Genomic DNA, 23,755 nt, shown 5'->3' with positions numbered 1-23,755 from the left:
ATTATAGACGTTTTTAGCCTCACCTTCAGTCAAACCCTATTATTTAAAAATCAAATGCATGCGAGAAAAAGGCAAGGAAGATGGCGATCGTAGCGTGCATGTTGGTTCGTGTCCGGGAAACTCGTTTGTGATTTTAATAGAAAAATGTTTCACATTGTTGGCACGGCAGAAGTGAATTTTCAATGAGGACAATATCGTGAGAAAAATGGTCAAGTGAAAAGTTCGCAACTGGCTCTGCTTTTCAACGCCGCGGGTTGCCTACTTTCGTTTTATTCCAGTTTTCCTATTCGAACCAAAACTGTGCACTTTATAGAAGAATTTATTCTACTCTGAGAAAAGCGAGAAAACAAGAAAAATAGAGAGTACAGCCCTGCAAGTTTCGTGGTCAATGTGCCGATGAGGAATCTCAAAGAATTGGCCGATGCGTGGAAATGTCCTCGCGGATCCAAGAAGAACGACGTCTATACAGAAGCTCATGCATCTCCACGTTGCAGTTTTCTGGCATCTTTATTCTGGCCACTTAACTGGACTCTAAATTTGACGGGAAACCGTGAATTAATGTTTATTATAATAAATGGTTTTTCAGTTACAAAATTACAGTCAAAGTCATCAAATTAAAAAACATGAAGTTAAAAAAATGACCAGCAACTTCGGTTCTTAATTTAATTCCTGACGAATGAATAACTTTAGTTAATTTTAGTTAACAGCGACATTTTTTTAGAAAAACAGGGAACAGAGTCACGTTAAAAGTATAATTATTGCTTAAATAACACACAAGCACTGATAGAAAACGTAAAAATATCATAAATTTGTCTCTTCATACTAAATATCTATCTTTCACTATTTTAAATGAATGAAATTTGGACTGCAATTTAATTTTGTTAGTAAAATATTTTAGTTTGCACATATATGACTGTTATGAATTGATTTCCAAAACATTCTATACTATTATGATAGCTCACACCCTTAATTTAAACATAACCACGTAGGCTTTATATATATTCTTGTATAATGAAATAAAATAATTCTAAAAAATGCAGCCTGCGATGTTTTTGTGCTTCGCCAGTTGCATAATTAACACTATTGCAGGCGCTCTTCATTCAAAGGAAGGACTATAAAATAATGTATAAATAAAATTGTAAATGTTAACATTTTATTGGTTTTTAATATTTAAAGAATAAAAACGCATAAATAAGGGCTAAAAGCGAGTTGGCCATTTCAACTGGTTAATAAGCTTAAAAAATTGATTCCGCTTTAAAAATACAAATATTTTTTTTCCTTGGCCTTCTTCTCTGTCAAGAATTTATGCAAGATAATCAGCCGATCGGTCAGCTTCAAGTGTTCTTTGATAATCCAGTTGCATTCAGAATCTGGTGCGTCAAGGTCGTATCCTGATTCAATCCAATAATCATATCATTTCCTAAATCCCGGAGAGTGCGGCGCAGATGCTCGTCGGGGCTCTCCATAACCTCAACTCGCGCCTCGGTTGCCGTTTCCTCGGATGCCTCATCATCAGGGAAGCTGACGTCGGGATTGGATTTGATGTGCATTTGGAAATTTCTCCAAAAAAATACTTCTGGCGCAGCACTAAAATTCCGGACAAATAATTTTTTTTTTAGTCGTGTGTTTGCACGTTAAATGGAGCTGCTTTTTAAAATTAAAATGATAATTATTTATCATTCATTGGACTCAGAGGCCATTTAGTTGATTTGCAACCAAAAATATTTATTAAATATTACGAAATCCTGAAACCTGTATATAAATTATATTTAATTTAAGTTTGAAAAAACTCTTCGAGAGTTACCGATTAAAATTGAATTTAACAGCATATTTATGTTTGATTTGTCTGTTTTTCCAGTCTGTATTGTGCGTGATTACAATTTTTATGGGTCGTAGATTGTTTCCTCAAATTCCCTCTTGTTCATTGCTCGCATCGGGCTTTCGTTATCGAATCCTCTCGCTTGCCTGGCTGCTCCCTTTCTGCAAACGTCATAAAATTAGATCAAGGCGAAATATTTTTGAATAAAAATTACTTGGCATCATGAACAAGTCGACTGACCAAGTTATTCAGCAACTCAGATTTAACCGCCGCTATTAACAGAAATTAAAGTCTACTGTATTTTCAAAACGAATTCCGAATTTTAAAACAGCAGTGTACCTTTATCAACTTTATCTTGGGCCAAAACGGCAGTCATCAGCACGGTGCAAAGAATAAGACAGAGGATCGTTTTCGCCATTGTTGCTCTTTCGCAGACTATGTGGATTGAGTAATTAAATGAAGGACTGACAGGCTTTATATTATGTACCCCCACCTCTCCCTAGATGTATGATTAAAATGCAACAACAGATTAACTCATGTTGTGACAAACTCAATTTCCTCTCTCTCTCTCTCTGTGCGGTTTCTGATTTGTATTTTATCGATAGCAAAAATATGTATAAAATTAACCAACACAACAGAAGATATTTTCAAGAATCTGAACTGAGATCCAGAAATTGAAAGTGTTGGGAGAGTGTGTTTCTTAGTACATTTGTACCGCCCTTTCTTTCTAAAATCAGTGAAAACGTTGAATAAAAATATTTCGCGATTGATTGGCCTGACTGGAAACTATAACGGATATTATTTTTTAAATATTATCACCCTAGTAATAATGAATAAATTATTTCCAATTATAATTTTCTGTTCTATTCTAAAACAACAACAATATGTCTTGCAGAATTAAACTTCGATATGTAAGGAATGAGTTTTGGATGGTATCGCTTGTCATTATCATCAGATAAAACAAAAAGAGCATAATCCATTAGTGATAATTTATCTCAGCATTCATTCTTCCATTAAGTGCACCAGCCTGAGAATAGGTCCGGTAAAAATTTTCTCGAAGGTTAGATTATTATTTTCAATTTTTTTTTCCGTCATATTATTTCTTGTCCCTTTTCGTCAGGATTCATTTTTGAATACGCTGTTGAAGCAAGAAAAATGCAAATTTCGTTTATTGAGTTGCTTTTTCTTGTTATGACATTACAATTATACACTCTGTAAAGATGTGCCTAAATTAGAAAAGATATTTTCACATTTATTATGTTATTAAATATATTCAAAGCTCAAAATTCAAGATTTATTTGGCACGGTGAGTATACAGATACGATTGCTTCAACTATAATGTACAAAACGATGAAAAAATGCACAGGCATGATTGATTTCACACCTTTAAGATGGCTTTAGGTGCAAATGTCTGGCGTTTCAATCAAAGACCTCGTGCGAGGTGGCGAAAATATGGCCACATTGGGCCAAAGCTCCACTTGTTCCATGATTTCCGCACGGTGGTGTTATTGGGCCCTTCAATGTGCTGAGCGGAGGTTAAAAAATAACCACAAAAATCAATCAAAATCTGAATTGATTAATTTTACTTTTGAAATAACAGGATAAAAACAGGCAAAAACCGCAAAAACAGTTAAACCACTCTATCAAAATTTAAATTTAAAACACTGGGATATCAATTGACCTTTGAGTGAAATTTATAATGGAGCAAAACAAAAAGAAGTGATAAAAAATTATGGGACACATTAGCGAATTGACTGGTCAACATGGCCAATTCCAGCGAGAAAAAACACGTATGCACTTTGGAACTGTAAACAGAGTATATTTTTGTTTTCATTTGTAAGATCAAGGGAGCAAAGTATTTTACGATTAAATTCACGGGATGTTTTTCAATTAAAAATGAACCAGATAAGATCGTGGTATTTGATTTGCTCGGCAGGAAGCTCTCTCTCAGAGAGATATAAAAATGGTGAAGCGCGCAAGCTTCAAGCACACATCTGAAACATGGCCAAGGAACTAGCAATGCATTTCCTTCTCTTGCTGACCTTTGCCTTGGTCTTCCCAAAATACCGAGTTGCAATAGGTTTCATTTTTAACTTTTAAGGGATAAACGCGCCTTTCCTTGGCCTTACATTCCTCAACCAGGTTGGGAATCAATGAAAAAAACCTACATAAAAACCGCTGGATAAAGCAGGAACTATGAGATGAAGAGCTATAAGCTGACAAGATAACCCAACGTTTTGAACAAGTAGTATATTAATAATGCATTTTTGTGGAGTCAGCAAATAAATAAATAAATTGTTTTATCAATAAAATCACAAATTGTTTATTTTTGTAACACGAATCCTTGGGAATAGTTAAGCTATTTCAATTTAACCGAAGTAAAAACTGTGTTAAAAATTATGACACACACAACCAGAGGTCTCGGCCGCGAGATTTAAGGCGGCGGCTGGCGGGACAGGATTAGCCGAATTGGTTTGCCGGCGGCGGCGGCTGGTTTTAATTCTATATGAATTCAAATGAGAAATACTGATTGACTGATCGATTGTCTCTGGTTTTGAAAAGTCTTCGTCCAAAACACATTATGGGTTTGAAATATCAAGATTACATATTGTACTTAATTATTACAAATCTATATGGGGACTTTTTATATATTTGATTTGAATTCATTAATCTAATTTTGATACCATGAGGAAGATATTATTTCACCCTCGCTGCTTAACACTTTATACTTTATTTTATTCTTCCAACACATTAACCACGTGCCGAATGGAAGCAGTACGTTGATTGATAACCGTCAGTTCAAGGTTTTTAAATCTAAAGCAGCCACAAAATTAAGCTGCTGTTGAGACCTCTCTAATATAATAACACACAAGACGCATTTAAAGTTTTTAGATATTTTTTCAAGTAAAGAAAACATCCAGCCAGATTGAGCAATTTATCAAATATTTACAATCTAAAATATTCTAACAGCTATGCATGGATTTTAGAACTAACTTTGGGTGAGAAAAATTCTAAATTCACGGCATTTTTCATTCCGTTAGACGTCACGAGAGCCACCAGCAGTCGGAACAACTCGTTCAGACGCTAAAAGAACCCCAGAAAGCAAGAGGAAAATGGAGACAAAATGCTTTTTACTCATTTTAAATTTCATCGCATTGTCTTTGGCCTCTTCAATTCCACCAATGAATCTCAAAAATCATCTGGTTGATAAATCTTTTGATGGGGAACACGGCCACATGACGTTGACATCTGAGATGCAATGTACAGTCATTAGAAACCAAGCCGAGGCGGAAAGAATGTGGGTCGACATGGACAGTCAGGAAAACGTGAAAATCAGAGATGTGTTAGGAAGAAAAAAGGTAAAAAAATTGTGATTATTAGTAACGAAATAAAATTTTAAATTGTTTTATATATAGTTAACAGTTGGCTTGTCCTTCGCTTTTGATTTATTCGGCCACGAGATTAGGGAAGTGGCGCTGGCCAATTCCGGTGAAATCTCCTATCCAACTCTCCTCGACCAGGTTTGGGTGATAACCCCCTTGACGATAACCGAAACCACTAACAGACCGGGCTGGATCAAATATTTTGACAATGGTAATAATGAATTATTTGCGGTGCTGGAAATAATTTTTATGTGAGTAATTTTTAGGCTCCTCATTGACAGTCCAATGGAGTTTCGAGAAACGCAATTTTCGACGTGAAAAACATACAGACTGGGACAAAGAGCTGATTTTCCAAGCCACAATTCACTCGAGCGGAAGGATCGATTTTATCTACAAGAAAATCCCTCTAGGCAATCTGCGGAGCTTCCAAGCCAAATTTCCCTTTGTCAAGGACAACTTAGGCGTAAAATACTATTTTACAATTCCAAGTGAGTTTAAAAAAAATCAACTTGAACTGCTGGTAAATAAAATGGGCAAAATAATTTCAGACAATAACAGGCCATCTCAATATATTCTGGGGTCTCAAATCAGAGTCAATGAAACAGAAATCACGGAAGACACGGTGGTCATATTTGAGCCTCTGCCGTCATGCACGAATTTCCGTACCTGCAGCAGCTGCGTCAACGGCAGAAAGGAGACTTTGCTTCCCTGCAGCTGGTGCTCGGAGATCGGGGGTTGCTCAAGTAAAGCAGATTTTCTTAAAACGCTTTGGAACTACAGAGATTGCGACCTTCAGGAGGTTTCTGATGCACCCCTCTGTCAAGATTATAAAACGGTTCCAGGTAAAACACTTCGATTGCAATTTGTTTTAAAATTTTTTATTGACATGATTTAATTTCAAAACTCAAAGAGGAAAAAATTAAAATATTTAAACTCATAAACTTTTATACTAAAATAATATAGACCAAGCCCTTCCAGAGCATTCGGACACTAAACAAGAGGGGTCGGAGGATTATTCAACCCAAACATGGATCTTAGGCGCACTCGAAATAATCTCCGTTTCGCTCATTTTTTCGATCGTCTTCTACATTTTGAACAGCAGATTTGGGTTTTTGGCAGCGCTACGAAAACGTTTTGAACAAAACGACCTTCAGGTTCAGCTGAATTTGACGGAAGAAATTTCCTTACAAGAAGAGTAAACGGACACACACCATATAGATAAATTTTTCCGGATGCAAAAAAGCGACGCATTATTTATTTCTAAAGCGATTAGTAATGGTCAAAAACAGTCTTGAATGTCCTCGACACTATCATGACTGTATATTGTATTAATATTGTGTATGGTAAAATTTGATTTTAATGTTGATCTGACCATATAGGTGCGGTATATATAAAAGAAATGAATTTTAATAAAATGAAAAAAAGTACCAATTAGGAATGATCTCCTGCAAGGATTAAACAATGCCGGAATGTTGACGAGTATATTTAAAACTGCCGAGTTGGCTGCGCTCGCTCGACTATTGTTGAGCAGCGGCAGCCTCGTCAGTAAAATAAATTAACTTTAAAAGAGTACATTACGATTGAATTTTTTTTTCTTCTTTAAAAAAATCTTATTAAAAATCTCCCACATAAACTAATTTTTTTTTGTTTTGGATCGCAAAGAAAAACTTAAGTAGAGGGCATGAATTAGATTTAAACCAAAAATATAAAATATGTTAAAAGTTTCCAATTTTCGAAATAATTCCTATTTAAAGAATAAGAGGAATTTATATTGATTTTCCACATAATGATAATATCGTGAAATGTGGATGGTTGAAAAAACGAACCGGTTCATTGACAATTTTGAGAATTCTGTACCAAGACCTAGAAAGGGCTTGTCGAATATTCCCCAAGAAACCCACTTTTGAAATACCCACAAGACTGCAATAACGTTCACTTATTTGTAACTATCTGTTTTTCCTTGCTACGGAAAACATTTTAAAAGTGTAAATAAAGAGCACGTGATTTTCATTATAGGGACAGTGATAACAAATTGATAATAAAAGCTTTTCATTCTTATATCACATTTTTTATGGGGTTCACGCTGTCAGCAATACGGTGAGCATTTTATAACTTAGTTAAAAAACCTAATCAATTCCAAGCAAATTATACTGTCATTTTTATAACTTTGATTCAATATTTTTGTGAACTGTTTGATTTTGTCCGCAGTTTAAAGCTTCTCAGCGGTTGTCTACGTTTGAGGTAATTACTGACAAATCAGATAGTTAATAATTTATTATATACCATCACCTCTGTTCATTTCAGAGCATTTCTTCCATATTCTTAATGTGCAACTGACGTGTGGATCAGACGAAATAAAAATGGAATGTAATAACGGCGTGGAGTGGCAGACACATCGCTTTTTACACCGTGAAAATGTAATTAACGGCTTAAAAATTTTCTGCGGCATCTTTGTTGCTGACATTTACGTATTCTTCATGCAAACCTGTATGTATAAACCCATTTATATATTAATTCCTATGATTTATTGAATTTTTGACAATTCTAACGCAGTTCCTCATCTTAATTTTGTGAAGACACTCATCCTGGCGCTGATTTTCCCATCAATGATCCTTTTGTTTGACGTTTTGGTCTCCGTAGGCGCACATGTCACCATCGCCGTGTACATCTTGCATCAAGCTGTCACCACGCCTGGCTACAGTTACCGCTTCCCGACACTCGACGCATCCGACCTGGTCGTAATTGTGGCAGGTAAGATCAAGAAATCCACTTACAATAATTAGAATATTATATTTGGGGCTCTTAAATCTATACAATGGAATTGATCTTGAATTTCAGAAAAAGAATTAGTTTTATTTCTTGCGGTTGACTCGTTTCGTTATCGTGACTGAAAAAATACTAAAAAATTGTTTCAGAACTTAAATAATTGAAAACTCCCGCCGAAAACGTTAAGCGTTTGGTCAGATTTTTCTGACAATGAGATATTTTAAAATTAAATATCAATTTAGTATTATTTTGGCATAGGGTGTTTTACTAAAATAAAATCTTTGGTAATTCCAGTTTCCTTTGCCTACATCTTGGGACTATATCTGCATCTGGGGCGAAGGAAGAATGAAAATGATCCTAATTATTATATTCCCAGCAGCAGCAGAGTAAATAATCTAGAATACATTCGTGCAACCAGTGTCTAATTTTATTAGTGATTTAGTATAAAATCGATTATGTTTAATAATAAAACTTGCAAAATTATTATTGTGAGAAGAGGAAGAAAATTCAGCTTCAAAAGTCATGTGAATTTTCAAACCTATTTCTTTTGGAAAGTTTGTAAACAAACTAAAAATTAGATTTAAGAATCACCTATGTCTACAAATAATGTCGAAAATTTAATAATTTAGTCGCTCAGGTGCGCAAAGGTGGAACACCCGCAAAGCGAATATTCAGCTACAGTTTTCATCCCGCTTCAAGCGGTGTATGCGAGAGCACCGAGAACGTTTCTCGGGATGTATCAAATTATGAACGCCTTTTTAATAAATATGCCTTGAGTTTTATAAATTACCCATTCAATACAAATATATAAAAAAACTAAAAATATTTTGCACAAATTTCATTATTTTTAATACAAAGAGATATTACTTCTAATAGTTTTTGTGAGGGTAATTAAAATGTTTTTTTCTAACGTTGTTAGCTAATAGCTATGCTGAAATTTCAGCCACTCAAATCATCTTGTCCCGCCTTTCCTCCCTTCACAGACCACCCTGATTGGCTACGAGCTTAAGGGATGGATGCTCGGGCAAGAGGGGAGAGACGTACGTGTTGTGCGTGCGGGGTAAACTGGCGGATCGTTACTGCGTCCCCGCTGTCTCACTTGATATAAGACGAGGCCTGCATTTTGAAAAAAAGGGAAATAATCCATCCACAAACAACACAACATAAAATCAGGCGGATCGAAAGCTGACTAAATAAATTAAAGCTCCAAGTAAGCCATGCTGTACGTTAAATAACGCGTCCTACGTCATCATTGAGGCGGTTCCCATATTAACAGCCGACAAAGAGAGATCAAACCACGAAGGACCCCTTATAAACGCGGAGCAGCCACTCGCATAACAATTTTTTCTTTCCCATCAGGAGAGAAGAGCTTATAAGAGTGTATTTCTATACCTGCTCCCTCCAATAGCAGCAGTCTTTGTCCGCAAGGGTGCACAGTGGAGGAAGGGAGGGTTTTGGCCGCACACCTGCCTTTTAAGCGTGCATTATGTCACAATAGTCCGTCATTCTGCTGGGGCAGAAAATACCTCACTAAATTAGAAATAATATTTGAGAAAAATTAAATAATTATTGTGTTTGCTATTATTCCTGTAGAGACCAAGATATAAGCGTTTTAGCCTGAAGCGTTTTAGGTAGGCAAAAATAAAACGCAACAAATTTACCGAGGACTTTTACCACAACTCTCAAATGCACAGCAGATGAAAAATTAATAGAAAAAAAACCTACAAACCTCCGTCACCAGTCACCATTCAAACTGCTCTTGCAGTGTCGACCACGCGCCATCAATTTTTTCCCTTTCCTGCTTGCTTTTCCTGCCAAGCGCGCACGTGTATTTCCAGTTCCACAAAGGACTTAAATAAATAATATCCGCCCCGGCTGCAAAGATGTATTTTCTTGTTTGAAATGTGGATTCAAATTTCTTTTATATTTCACTGTGTTTTCATCCGTCGCAACTGCGCTTTTTAAAGTTGCTACTTGTCACAAAAACGAGGTTTAGCGTTTGAATGAGATCTGGAAAATCCACACTGACTTAGGTTTTGCAGGGTAAATCGGTAAAAACGATTAAAAGTTAATAATTTTTTACAATGCATAACAAATTGCAGTAATCAGATAGCGAATTTTATGCTTTTTAGTCAGCATTGAAAAAAATGCAAAAAAGAAGGTTGTCTTAAGACCAAAAGTCTCTCCTATAATGCGGCAGGAACATAATAAATTTCTGTGATGATCAATCGGTATTGCAGGAGATCGTTAAATGATACGAATATAATCCTATTTTAGCCTTAAGACCAAATTAAATGTACGAAGGTGCGTGTAATTGTGTTCCTCATGGTTTGACTGCTCAAACAACTAATAAATTAAATATTTTATAATTATAATACTTTTATTTCAGGCTCAAAGATATAAATCAATCAAATTGACCAGCCATCATTGACTTGACGAGCTTCGTGTTCAAATTCTTATGTAGAAAATCCATTCAAAACTAAAAAAGGGTGACAGTATAATGGACTTTTGCACAAGGCAGACTTCAATATAATCCCATGTAGAAAAAACTTGGTAAGAAAACAACAAACCTCGATAAGCGAGTGTTTCTTCATCAAACTTTAGCCGCCGCGTCTGCCTTTTCGTTGAATGAATCCCAAGCTCGGCCAGCACATGCTTTGGCATGCGATGACAAGTTCGAGCAGAGCCAGGCATCGCAGTATTCGCATTTCTTCATCTGGTGCAGCTGCCTGCGAGCTGCAGTGATCTGGGCAGGAATAATGTAGCCTGTGAAGCTGTCCAGGGCCTCATGGTTGTTGTGTTCCTCCGTGCCCTGCAAGGTGAGGTACCTCCAGGCTTTGTACCTGAAGCCGCTGATCTCCATCTGGTATGCCCTCTGCACGTCGCTCTCCATCAGATGCTTCTCCAGCATGTGCTCGCGCATGGTGGACGTCAGCTCCTCGCAAAAGAGACAGAAATCCTTGCGCGGCTCCCTGCCCAGGTCTTCCTTGCAGAGGAACTTCAGTGGGCCTTTGTAGTCATAGACCGATACTGGCTTACTCTTCTTGGGCCCTGAAAACACAATTTTATTAATTAATTAGCAACTTGAACCCACCAATAAGTTTCCAGATCAAGGTTGCAAAATCCTGCATTTATAAAAAATGGATTGTAGTGGTTAAAAATTCAGTATTCAAAAAATGGCGGCTTTTTAAAATTGTTTGGATCAAGACAGTTTAAATTAGGGAATGAACAAAATAAAATTTTTCAAGACTTACTGTAAATTAAATCTTTTCCACTTTGAATATTTAAATTTTAAGACTAAAAAGTGAACGGAAAAAGTGGAATATTTAATTTGCACAGTTTAGCCTTCATCAAATTAATCTCTGAACACTTTTAATACATTAATTTATCCTTTTGAACCGTTGGAGCTGAAATGCAGAACATCAATAGTTGCTTTTATATCAAGCCAATAATATTGCACTAACAATATAGGATTACCTTGGGCAGATTTCTCTTTAGGTTTTGGTGCAGAAGGTGAAGGCGACACCATGTAGAGAGCTTCCACCGAGTCATCAGAATTCAATGAGCATGCATCCTAAACAAGGATAAATTTAAATCAAATAGTAATAAGAAAAATGTTGACAAGAATAGCGTAAGGACTAGCACTAATCACCAAGCCATTCCAGCAGACGATAATAATTTACTAATAAGAAAAGAAATTTAATCAAAAAAGGAATTGCCCGTACTACCAGTAACCAACCAAGAACTTGAAAAAATTATAATTAGTTTTAATGTTAACCGATAATTTTAAACTTGAAGCTACCATAAATAAACTCGTCTAATCTTTACTGAAAATACATTCCAGAAATAAGATACAAAAGTTTAACGCTGACCTCCTCAATTTTCGATTAAGACGGCGTCGCACACTTCTTGATTCAGTCGAAAACGCAGAAATAGTGTACGGACGTAACTAGAATTTACCTCAAACTCATTTGGCTGAGTTTCAAACCCTTCCATTCTTGGCTCAGTTTTAACAACTGTCTGGTGGGCGGCGAGTGACACCCTTGATCTGCTGGCAACTGGCGAAGGAGACTCTGAGTGGGTGCAACGACAACACCGGCAGTGGCTGCCACGACGGCGATTGGCTGGTCTTGATTGACGAACCTCTCTCTCGCCTGGTCTGTCCGATACTTCAATGCAAACATAGGAAATTTTAAAATAATGAGCCGTTTTTAAGATGGGAATATTTACTCTGGCGTTTGTGATGGCCGTGCTGGCACGAGTGCCCACGTTTGCTTTCCTTCAGCTCGTGGTGACGCTGGAAATGTTTAAATTATTCATCCCTTTTATTTTCTATAATTTTTTAATTGCTATTCCGATTTTTTACCTTGAGTTTGCGAGAGAGTGCTTCTGTCTCTGAATTAGTGCTTTCTTCCTGACTGCTGCTGCTCCACGAATCCAAATAGTGTCTGCGGATCAATTTAATAGTATAGCGTCATTTCTTTAATGCAGGTTTGTTTTAAAATTAATTATTACCTTTTTCTTTGGTACTGCTTGACCCCATTTGGCAGCTTCTTTTTAGACTTCTCTTGCTTCTTGTGATTCATTTCTCGACCCTGTGGACATCAATATAATTATTCTGACTAGTGAGGACGTAAAAATTAAAAATGAAGAGGCCTAATGAATGTCAACTAATCAACTCTCAATAACGCGCAGTCAGGCAGTCGCTCATAATAATACATATGTATACATATTAGATTTTATTAAAAATGGAATTTCCTTAACTGAGAGACCAACCAAATTAGATGAGTTTTTAATCTATCGCAAAAATGAGTCTTCAAAATAAACTTTGCATTTAAATGTTGTCTCCAATATTTTCGGAGATCACCAAAACTGATTTAATTGAGTAATATTAATCTGTGATAATTGCGTGACAAAGATAATAATATGAATGTACAGATATTAACAAACATCCATGTACGATTCATAATGTATCTATGCAAACATTTTTTGCAGCGACTACCTTTTGAATGATGATTCATATTAATAATACATAGAAAAGCAGGCAAATTCATAAAAATCCTGGTTTTATTATATCTTGGGATCAGGGGTCGACGGTAACAGAAGGCATTAAATTTATCTCTAGTTTAATACATACATACGCGCATGAACAAAGAAAGTACAGACATACATATTATAATATTATGTATTTGTAAAATTTACCATATTTCATGCAATCCTGATGTCTGTAGTCTCCGTTCACCGCTTTTTAAAGCGTGCGCAGCATTAAAATATTGCGAGCGATTTAAGGGTTATCTAAATAAGACAAAATAACCTAATTCAACATCAATCTAACATGCTGACACTGAGACAGACAGCTTCTAGATTATAATAAAGTGCAATTCTTTTACCATCGAAAGCAATGCAGATGCAGAAGCACAGAAGCAGGGCAGAAGTCAAAAGGCAGACGGTCCAGGGACGGCGAAGGCAGATGAGAAGACTGCAGGCGTCAAGGCCAAGCAATGTACAATGTACAAGCAAGTTTGTGTTTGAAGCTGTTTGAAGCAATGCGGCCGTGCTTCGTGCTATATACGTGAACCAGACGTGAACGTGAACTGACGTGTGACGTGTAGGAGAAGAGTCCTGTGCCAATAAAATGGGTGAGGTGAGTGTGATTGAACGTTGCCTGCCTCGTCAAGAATCAGTTATGTATGTATTTGTAACACAACATTATGTTATTCACTGTTGCCATATTTGATTGCATTTTTCTTGTTGTTTTAGTTCTGCTCCAGTTCCAACATCAATCCACATTCCTGGTGGTGGTCATTTTGGGGCCACGATTAACTCATTCTGGAGCTACAATCATCCCACGTGGCCCCATGATGTTTCTTGGTACTTAAGACAGTTCGATCTGTTGCCACGCTACTCAGAAATTGTGGTGAGTACATAAATTCTCAAATCAGGGGAATTATGTTTTTTTTGTTAAATTTGCTTGCATATGGGTGGTTTGACTGTGTGTTTCACAAGCACGCAGTTTCATTTTAAGTAAAATTTGGCCACACTGATTGTGAGTAACCTAGCAGATGTAGGGTGTGTTATTCATTTTTATTTAAAAATATAGTGGCTCTCGTTGAGTACATAACATTCACTGCAAATTTGGTTGCTCAATGCTCAAAGTGATCTCAAGTGAAGAATTGAGGCGTGCCACGTACCAAATTGACGGAATAAAAATTCACAAATATGAGATGACATGTGTGTGGGAGGGTTGAAAAATGTTCCAAAACAAAATTTCCTTTTGGGGATTTCTTTTTATTGAAGGATGAATAGCATAAATTTATAGTTACATTGAATGAAATTCATCTAAAAAAGTGAATAGTTTGATAAACTGACGCTTTTGACCCTTTCAGATTCCCTAATGCGGCGCAGGCTTATGAAAATTTAGGAGCAGTTCTCACAGAAAAGCTGACGTAGCTGGTCTTCTGGTCTAGAGCGGTGTGTGCTCCTGGCGTGACTGGTGTGATTTGGAAAATTGCTGCTTAATGGGTCAAGTTCTTGATTATAATCTCTCATTTCTGATTGACTGCTTGAAAACTCATATTAAAATCCATATACTCCAACAGCGAGGTGCATTGTGCATTGTATCGTCCGTTGGTGGTTGAGCGAATCCAACTTAAAAGTGAAGAGAGTTTTGACACCTGACCACGTACAACTGACCATAGAGAGGAGGCATGATCAGTTAGCAGGCGCCTGGTAATCAAGCACTAATCTTATCAGAGGCTACCGGACACTTTTGGTTCTCACTGTACTGTGATGACCAAACGTTAGCTCTCATTGTCAGTTCAAGACGGAAGCGAGCATGAATTTCCTCATCTCAGTAAGTTCGAGAAGCGGCAGATCGCTTTTGATAATCAGTTGTGTTGACCAAACTACACTTCCCTTTTAAGTACTCACAGACTCTGAGTAAGAGGACAAGGAATTTAAATAGGACAAGCACGAGTCGTTTTAATGAACATTTTTATTCTTGTGTGGCCGGTATAAAAGTTGCCTCGTTTACGTACACTCACAGAAAATTTTTTCACTATGAGTATCAAAATGCGGCTCTTAAATTGATAATGCAACTTTGAGTCTCACAGTGAGTATCAAAGGCGTCCGGACGCTTCTCGTACTCACTGTGATGACCAAACACTAGTTCTCATTTGATAATGAAGCGAGCGAGCATTTTGGTCCTCACAGTGAGACTGAAAAGCGGCCGACCGCTTTTGATACTCACTGTGATGACCAAATCGCTCGCTCGCTTTTCAGTCTCAATCTGAGAGCGAGCGCACATCTCTTTTATGTACTCACAGACCCTGCAGATCATGGTTTCAGTCATTTTTAATCATTTTATAATTCATTTGGATAAGATCTCATAAATTTACACACTCGGCGGCTTCCATGTTTGATTTGATTGACATTCTCGAGAGTAGTGTCAAGGACGAGGAACTGCTTGTCCTAAGAAATGTGCTTGTCCTAAGTTCCTCGTCCTTGACACTACAAAGAAAAAAATTTGTATCACCATTTTGATAATTGCTTTTATAACTTCAACAGAAATCATTGGTAGCCCTGAAAAGGGCTGGTTTTGTGCTTGACTTTCTCCTCTTAGCAAAGCAGGATGACCGTAGGGTGTTCAGAGTCCAAACAAAGATGGCAGCTACACACGAAAATTTTCTCGGCGGCCTTCTTCCTCTTCATATTATTCTCTCGCGCTCTTTTGGCAGCGAGAGAGACAACCATAGTCAACCAGCGTGTAGGCCTTCGACGCTTCTTCGTCAAAAATGCTGACCGCTGCACCGATAGGACGAGAGTTGTTGCTGAAGATTTGGCCATTTTAATTCTGGGCGAAGTACGCGTGTTCATATACTGAACTGCTGAAGTGCTTGGAGTTTGGGAAAGTAATTCGTAACCTTTGGCGCTGCAGTCGTTTATGTTACGTTTCAAATCCTCCTTGCGGGAAGCAAAAATATGGTCGCCTCATTGTGACCCTGCGAGGTCATGGGATGGTAGTCACAGAGGTTAAAAAATGTTAATATTAATTTTAAATATAGGAATTGAGAAATAATTTGAATTAATGATTGGAAAATTAGTCTTGACTTCCAGAATGTGTGGATTTACTCTCCTTAGAGCGTGCGGAAGCAAGCTAAGAAGTTCAGCATCCACTGGCAGGTAGCAGGTCGATAGCTTTTTCAGCCAATCAGATGGCGTCTTGGAGTTTGTTGCCTGTTACGCCCACGTGCAGAGGGAGGCGAAGAGGGGCGTGTGTCAGAGTTTTTCGTGGGCGTAACAGGCAACAAACTCCAAGTCGCCATCTGATTGGCTGAAAAAGCTTTCGACCTGCTACCTGCCAGTGGATGCTGAACTTCTTAGCTGGCTCATTTACGCGCCATTTGAGTGAGCAGGGGCTCGTTGGCGCTGCAGATGCTGTTGATGCTTATACGTTGGAAGGCATGCGCAGAAGGTATTTCTTTTAAAAACAGCAAAATGGTTTGGAATAAATAATTATTGTTTTTAAATTTCGACCATTGTTGTAATAATATGTTGACTAAAAATTGGTACCTCCATGCTTTTTCATTAATAATTCGTCCTGGCCCCAGCAAAATCGCGCAACTTTCAACAACCAAACGCGAATTTAATTGTTGCAAGAAAAGGTCAACAATCAATTTGACAATGAAAATCTGGGTGTTTGTTGAACGTTGCGCAATTTTACCGGGACCAGGACGAATTGATGCTTTTCCCCGGCCTCTGACATGTCAATTTTTTTCTGCTAAAATTTTTCATTTGGCATGAAACCCTTCGAAAATGAGCTGGTCAATGTAATATTTAGAATATATAGTATGATCTCGCGTGTTGCAATGTAATACGTAATGCAGGCAACTATACGGATCAATAATTATTTTGGTCCGTGAACAATAAGATCAACTTTTGCCAAGTCATCTGTATAATATTATTCAAATATCTACAAAAATACTAACAATATATTTTACAAAATCAAACAAATTTTTGTATCAGTTTCGAAGGGTAGTTAAATAAAATATATATGCATCTCTTGATTAAACTATTTTTTTACCTTGCAGTAAAGGCCATGATAAATTCAAGCTCCAACCATAATTGCTCTGAAAATTGCGGAAATGAAAATAATTTAAGGCTAATCTGATTTTTCAGAGATTTTAGAGTTGGTTGTGGCAATAATAATTGCCAAAATGGTGTTGTGGGTCTAGTACATGCATGTTACAGGGAATCGGCTCTTTTGTTGTTAAGGGTACATATAATGCGATTGCCAGAGGAGAGTTAGCCTAACAAAAACTCCGACCACTCTACCCCAATAAACACGGCACAAAGGTGTAATGGTGGCCTGCCTGCTTACATGCAGTTGCTTCCAGATGAGATTATTACTGGTATTTTCATCTTAATTAATAAATAATAAACCCTGTATTTTAAGCATTGGTAACTTTCACCAGTTGCATAAAACCTAAGTGTTCGAAGCCGCCAACAGATAGCGCATCCGTAGACTATCGATTTTAAGGCACTTCCGCTGCGATTTCAGACTCAATCTAGCTACTGTGCATTCTTCAATTAATTTGCTAATTTTTGACTTGCTGAAAACCAAAATCGGTTCAGCCAATCGCCGAAGAATCGTGAAAAACTATTTTTTGAAATAAAAAAATCTTTTTGAACGTTTCTACGGCGAATGGCTGAACCGATTTTGGTTTTCAACACATCAAAGATTAGCAAATTAATTAAAAAAAAGCAAAATAGCTAGATTGAGTGTAAAATCGCAGCGGAAATGCCTTAAAACCGCTTCAAACAAAATTTTTAAGAAAGTCTGTGGTTGCGCCATCTTTTGGCGGCTTCAATAACTAAGGGTTTATGCAACTGGTCAATTTATTACTAATTTTTTCTGACACATTCTTCTGCCCTGAACAATAAATAATTATATATGAGGAGACTGGTAATTTCCTCAGGATGTTATATTAGATAAAATCCATAAAATCAAGTAGTTTCCCCTTAAACCATGAAACAGATCATCCAATTGAGTGACACTTCTTACCTGATTCCGCATAAGATTTGTTCACAGCTCATTGGTTCTGCCTACCCTTCCCTGACTAGCCTTTCGAGTTCAAATTTTCCCCTCTGCATCTCGGAACTTCATTAGCTTATCTTTCACTTGAGGATTAATAGGCGAGCAGCTAAATTGTAAGTTGACTGAAGCCGTCCTCTCATCTATTAGCAGTTTACTCTTGAACAGTAAGTCAGAATTATAAAATCTTTGCTTCATTTAGGAACTAGATGTTTGGGAAACTATCTTAACCTCTAGGTGCATTGATAATGATCCTATTATTGTAATTTGCAATGTATTGTTAGTTTAAAAAAATCCATGCAGACGGGAATGATATAATATATAGTCTTATATCTGGAAATCTTTTAAAATTATTTTGAGCTGATTGTGAGAGAGCTATTTATAAGATGAAATTGTTTTTTATATATTTAAACATGAAAATCAAGTAATTTAAACTGAAATCACATACTTGGAAATCAGCTAATGTATGATTGGAATTCAAAGCGTGGTGGGAAGTTCGGTGAATGCTGGATTGGAATTTTTACATTTGGTCTCAGAACGCACAACTGCTGTGTAAATTTATTTACAAGCCCTATACTCGATTATCTGACATTTTCTTTCATCTGCGGCCTACATTTTTGAAATGTATTGGATGATTTTTCTCTAGAGTTGCAATTTGCTCGCAAAGAACGCAAATTTTTTTAGATATTTGAAATGCCGAAGCCCTTAAATATTTCCTTCGTTTGGGATCGTAAATACTTGCCATGCCATTCCATTCCATCACTAATTCTTCCAGCTCAAACATTTTCATGTTTCTCTCCTTGTTTAGAAGATTGGTGAAACTTCGCGATGGTGAAGAAAAAGAAGCTTCTCAAGGTTAAAACCAAGAAGGAAGAAAGTGGTATAGTATTATTATGCAAAACATATGCTTAAATTTTCACATTAGAAAAAAATTCTTTCATGTCTATTAATCTGATTATTTTTTCTTTAAACAGGTACGGCTTCCTCTGCAAGCAATCAGGGCAGTGAATCCGACCTTGCCGGTGCGGTGGGAGGTATGAGAATTGGTGACAATCAAGGCGAGGCTTCCTCCTCATCGGCCTTGTCCCCTGAACAAGCGCTAGGTGGTACCCGTCGCTTGAGTGCTGCCTCTAGTAGATCAAGCCTCATGAGTCCGACGTCAGCCACCAGTGACGATTCGTCGTCAAGAAGCAGCGCCCAATCAGTGCTGAGTCCGGCCTCCACTTCCAGCGCTTACAGGTTGATGCCATATCATGAGAATTAATTCATGTGCTGGTCTTGAATATTGATAACTTAATATTTACCAACGTCGACCCTCTTAGGCAGCAAATTTATTATAAATCAATAAATTCATCATATCACTTTCAGCCATGCTGGACTTAGAGGAGTAGCAGGTTCAGTTGGTGCTGGAAGTGAGTCTGACGGTGCATGGGGGCCTGTGAATTCTCCTCTAGAAGGCGCTATCAGTCCCGATGTCTCTCAAAAAACCGCCAAAATGTATAAATCCTCTTAGGTGTTTGAATGAATGTTATGCGAGACGGTCCTTTTGCTTGCAGAATTGCCAAGGAAAATTTTTTGTTTAGAAGAAGGATATTCAATGAGACGAAGGAAAAGCAGGAAACAACTGATCCAGATTATGTGGCGTACGTGAACCACTTCGAAATCACCATAAATCCAAAGGTCAAAATCTACATGTATGATGTCAGGATGAATATTTTTCGTGATGACCGTACAGAAGGCAAAGAATGCCCCAGCAAATTCCGCAGGTTTGATTTACGATCTCGCTCTAATTTCATATTTTATATATTCTGCTAATCATAGGGATGCTTTAAAGGAATTTCTTATACAGCAGTCTATTACAAAGTTTCCTGCGTATGACGGCAGCCATATGTTGTACTGCAGCGCGAAATTGTCAGAGAATAAGACGGAGGTAAGAAAAACTCTTGACATGCATGTAAAAAACTATTAGTTTAAAAAGCAATGCACACTACTTCTGTTTATACTAATGCCCAGCTTGCAATATTTTCAATTTTTGCATCCTACTGGGTTCATATGGCTCTAAAATGCATTCTTTTCTAAAATGTTTACGCAATCTACAATTTTGTTGGAAAACATTAAAATAAATTTTAAAATAATATTCTTCTGCCATATAATTAAGACGATATCTTTCAAGTATCACGATATCTGTTGGTGCAAATACCTCCCATGACGACACAAGCCATTTTTTGCTGCTCAAATAATTCTCGCAGATTTTACTTGAAGAAGAAGTAGTAAAAGCAAAATAAGTCCCCAATTCTTGCAACTTCTGGTTGTTGGCGATGTTTCAAAATTTGCCTGAAATTTGGAGCTAATTTTGGGATATCTCACCTCCGTTAATTATTTCATCATTTAGATAATTTTGCTCTTGGTTGGAATTTTTATTTGATCTTTTCACTCTCAGAGGAAAACACAAACATTGTTCAAATTTGTGTGTCTCTAACCTAACCCGCAACTCAATTATTTAGTTGAAATTATCAGAAAATACCAAAAAATGCCACTTAGATTTTTGCAATGGTAAAATGTTGCCCCAAGTGTGCTGAATTAAATGGCGAAGAGAAATTGATGCTAGTAATTCAGCTTCTAAGCTTTTAAATGATGCGCTAGATTGAAATCATGGTCATGTTCTTATTTTTCATGATCATGAAAGTCTTCAAATTTATTGAGCCTAAAAGTATGCATGATTTAGCGGAAGGCACCCTGAGATGCGTTGTAAAGATTCGTTGGTGACTTCAAAAATATTGAAATAAATATTTTGCAGAAATGAGAGCAGATTAAAGATAATTTTCAAGCAGATTCATTTTCACCTGATGAAACAGCTAATTCTAGACACCAGGAATAAAATTAAAATATCATAATTATCTGGCGCTAAATTTGGCAAAGAAAGTTTATGAAAAAAAACTGGGTGGTATATCTTATGAGAAAACACAACCCGATAAACTCTGCCAGCCTGCTAGTAATTTCTGATTTTATTTTTAGTTAAGTGATGTTGTCCACGTTGAAGAGATTTTGCCTGGAAACTTAACCAAGACCATAGGAATCAAAGTCGTGGTGAAAGAATGCCAGAAGCCTTCAAGTGTGCAAATTGGTGATATCATTGAGTACGCCAAAATTCCATCAATATTCAATGGCAAGACTTATCCTCAAAAACCTATTCAAGCGCTTGAAGTGATTCTTCTCAGCGCTGGACTGGAGAGGTTATTCTACCTGCTCACATTTGACAAAGGTGTTTTACTGCATGGTTCTCTTTATTGTGCCAACAGAGACAATACGTTCAAAGTCGGGCGAAGCATTTTCAAGGTTCCTGCTGACAGACCCGAACCACAAGGTCTTACAGGTGGGGCCGAGCACTGGTCAGGCCTTTTCCAAACTATTGCTGTTGGTGAAATGCCCTACAATAGCATTAAATCAAAATGTCAGCCCCAATTCTTCCTGTGCTTGGATGGTAAACCTGCTTACAATTAGCCGTGACTAACACCTCGTAAATTATTCCTCTCTTATAGCTGCTCACTGTGCTTTCCGGAAGCCGCAACCAGTGACCGAATTGAAAAAGATTACTGCACTCCAAGACTTCTTGAGAGGTAGATATGTGAAATGGGTTGAATTAAGGTGGTCAGCATTATTTTAACGGCATAATAATATGAAATTTATGCCATTCTTAGCCATTTCATCCAACCTTAAACTTGGAAACTAACTGTCTTAAAAGGCTATTCAAATATTGCACTTAAAGTTTCCTTTTGAGTTAACTGCTGCAATTTTTCTCATAAAATATTCAATGAGATTTTTATAAAAAAAAAAAATAGTTGCTTGTGGCCACTGTGAATTGTTAATAGAATAAGAGGCAACCTGGATATTGATTTTTTATAATCACCTAGTCGCTCTGAGTTTAAACGTTATAAAATTAACTTAAAGGATTTTATCAAATGTATGACTTTATTTATTCATTACAACTGAGAATGAAAAAGTCTTAAGAAAAACTTGCGTGTTGGATTTGTTGAACTTTGACTGAGATGTGGTATGTGGTAAAATAATAGCCAATGCACTATGTGAGATTGCTTATTTTTAGCCTCAGAAAAACTTTCATTTTTATTGAAATGTAGTAAGTAAGTTGGCTCGCATTGTCAAGGCACTCAGGAGTGTCAAAGTAATGGGAGGTATTTGAGCAGTTCAGAGATCTAATACTGGCTACCCAATGTCAGAGATGGCAAAAAGTGGTTAGTTTAGGGACTCGAAATGCTCAAATTGCTCGACGGGCTGGTTTGCACCTTTCCAGCATGCGTATTGCGCGATTTGGCTTCACGTGACGAATATCTAGCGTTTCAATGCAGTCCTCGGTGCGGAGGCAAGTGGCCCTTGAGTGGGCTGGGTCCCTGTGCGGCCTGGTGCGCCCATGTTGTCCGTTCGCGGTGTTATTGGCCCCCGGGAGTTTCAGCATTCGTGCTAGTGCAGTGCGCGCCCTTCCCAGTCCTCGGACAGGGATAAAAAGAGCAAAAAAAAAATAAATCTCTTGAATATATTTAATACTTGAAACTCTCTTTCAGAACTTAAGTATAGTATAGGTGGGAGTTTAGGTCAGGAAATCGGATTTTGAAAAAGGTTTCTAGATTGTGTGATATGTTTTGTTCGTTTTGTATTTTTACTCTCCACTTGACCCTATATGGACAAGGCGAATTTGCACGGTATTAGATATTTATTCTGGCTTCAGATTTTCTTAGCTGATATTTTGGTTTTATTTATAAATATTTATACCAAAAAGGTAACCGTAAAAACTATAACATAATAATCGGGGTTTATTCCAAGAATTTGTTTATTTTGCGTCCTACACACTAAACAGATCATGTTTGATGTAAAAACCGAAATGATCAAGCTTGCAAAATTTGAATAATCTTTTGTCTAATGAAATTAATTCAGATTTAAATTAGTGTCCTTAAAAATAATAACGCGAGAAATGGTCATTTTACCCTGCACAGCAAGTCCATATATATATATGAAAATTGTTGTTACAAAAACCATGATCAGTGAATATTGCATATCGGGACACGCTACAAGTTTGAGTTTAATTAATAAGAAAAATTTCAGGTGCGAAGATTCAGTATGAAGTGCGTACCCCAAACGTGTCGCTAACCAGGCTATTGAATGCGACTGGGCTTGGTAGAGCTCCTAACAAAACCGAGTGCGTTTTCACTTGAAATATCTTATATATTATTAATTAATTTTTAAATTTTCCCAGATCATTTAAATTTGAAGTAAACCAACAGACTCATGAAGGAAACGTGGCAGAATACTTCGATAAAAAATATTCAATCAGGCTGTACAAAGATGAAGAGCCCTGTGTGAAATCTGATAAAGGTCTGTTGCCAATGAAAGTAAGTTTTTTTGTGTTTTTTGTTGTTGTTGTTGTAGGAACTTAAATAAATTTAATTTCAGTTTTGTACCATTGCGGCGCGAAGATATCAAACAGTGCCGATTCGAAATCTCAATAGATCTCAAATCAGCAAATTGTGTTCAGAAGCTGCTGCTAGTCCAGAGGTTAGGAAGCGCTACATTGAGGAAAATGTGAGTTTTCTTAGTTAAATTCTAAATTAATCACGACGACATACATATTCAAAGTTTATTCCACGGGGAATTTGATTTTCAAAGGTCCGCAATTTTTAAATT

General features: G+C 37.0%; 2 protein-coding genes and 3 long non-coding RNA genes across 6 annotated transcripts; 3 read left to right on the top strand and 2 right to left on the bottom strand.

Moving 5' to 3' along the window:
• Positions 1-1,593: 1,593 nt before the first annotated feature.
• Positions 1,594-2,255, bottom strand: LOC135940155 (uncharacterized). Its single transcript, XR_010574825.1, has 3 exons — positions 2,159-2,255; positions 2,034-2,091; positions 1,594-1,980 (listed from the first exon to the last, which is right to left on the bottom strand). It is a non-coding gene; the product is annotated as an uncharacterized LOC135940155 (long non-coding RNA).
• Positions 2,256-5,770: 3,515 nt separating this feature from the next.
• Positions 5,771-6,235, top strand: LOC135940985 (uncharacterized). Its single transcript, XR_010574939.1, has 2 exons — positions 5,771-6,044; positions 6,166-6,235. It is a non-coding gene; the product is annotated as an uncharacterized LOC135940985 (long non-coding RNA).
• Positions 6,236-10,329: 4,094 nt separating this feature from the next.
• On the bottom strand, positions 10,330-13,501 carry LOC135939532 (uncharacterized). Of its 2 annotated transcripts, none has more exons than XM_065483993.1 (7): positions 13,359-13,501; positions 12,484-12,563; positions 12,335-12,416; positions 12,199-12,265; positions 11,929-12,137; positions 11,446-11,542; positions 10,330-11,019 (listed from the first exon to the last, which is right to left on the bottom strand). In XM_065483993.1, exons 1-7 carry the CDS (start codon positions 13,359-13,361, stop codon positions 10,562-10,564), a joined length of 996 nt encoding a protein of 331 aa, XP_065340065.1. In that variant the 5' UTR covers positions 13,362-13,501; the 3' UTR covers positions 10,330-10,561. The 2 variants fall into 2 exon arrangements, with proteins under 2 accessions (XP_065340065.1, XP_065340066.1); XM_065483994.1 differs by lacking the exon at positions 13,359-13,501 and adding an exon at positions 13,171-13,285.
• A 237-nt stretch (positions 13,502-13,738) lies between these two features.
• LOC135938535 (uncharacterized) lies at positions 13,739-14,973 on the top strand. The gene is made up of 3 exons (XR_010574665.1): positions 13,739-13,885; positions 14,355-14,490; positions 14,568-14,973. It is a non-coding gene; the product is annotated as an uncharacterized LOC135938535 (long non-coding RNA).
• Positions 14,974-18,817: 3,844 nt separating this feature from the next.
• LOC135941188 (protein argonaute-2-like) lies at positions 18,818-23,286 on the top strand. The gene is made up of 9 exons (XM_065486519.1): positions 18,818-18,941; positions 19,036-19,300; positions 19,430-19,558; positions 19,618-19,827; positions 19,883-19,991; positions 21,077-21,294; positions 21,361-21,542; positions 21,601-21,678; positions 23,177-23,286. The coding sequence occupies exons 1-9, from the start codon at positions 18,890-18,892 to the stop codon at positions 23,284-23,286; spliced, it is 1,353 nt and encodes a 450-aa protein (XP_065342591.1). The 5' UTR covers positions 18,818-18,889.
• The last annotated feature ends 469 nt before the right edge of the window (positions 23,287-23,755 follow it).

The sequence above is a fragment of the Cloeon dipterum genome, chromosome 3 (assembly GCF_949628265.1).
Source record: "Cloeon dipterum chromosome 3, ieCloDipt1.1, whole genome shotgun sequence".
Taxonomy (NCBI): domain Eukaryota; kingdom Metazoa; phylum Arthropoda; class Insecta; order Ephemeroptera; family Baetidae; genus Cloeon; species Cloeon dipterum.
The sequence above is the reverse complement of the archived record's forward strand: the minus strand, read 5'-3'. Positions and strand labels throughout refer to the sequence as shown.

What these genes read in the sequence shown, in the direction of transcription:
- LOC135941188 (XM_065486519.1), top strand. Translation starts at nt 18,890, where the DNA reads ATGGTGAAGAAAAAGAAGCTTCTCAAGGTTAAAACCAAGAAGGAAGAA. An exon ending in TCTCAAAAAACCGCCAAAAT is followed by an intron (nt 19,559 to 19,617) that starts GTATAAATCCTC and finishes TTTTGCTTGCAG; the next exon opens with AATTGCCAAGGAAAATTTTT. An exon ending in CTCAGCGCTGGACTGGAGAG is followed by an intron (nt 21,295 to 21,360) that starts GTTATTCTACCT and finishes TTGTGCCAACAG; the next exon opens with AGACAATACGTTCAAAGTCG.
- LOC135939532 (XM_065483993.1), bottom strand. An exon ending in AAGCAGTACCAAAGAAAAAG is followed by an intron (nt 12,417 to 12,483) that starts GTAATAATTAAT and finishes ATTGATCCGCAG; the next exon opens with ACACTATTTGGATTCGTGGA. An exon ending in TAAAGAGAAATCTGCCCAAG is followed by an intron (nt 11,020 to 11,445) that starts GTAATCCTATAT and finishes TTGTGTTTTCAG; the next exon opens with GGCCCAAGAAGAGTAAGCCA.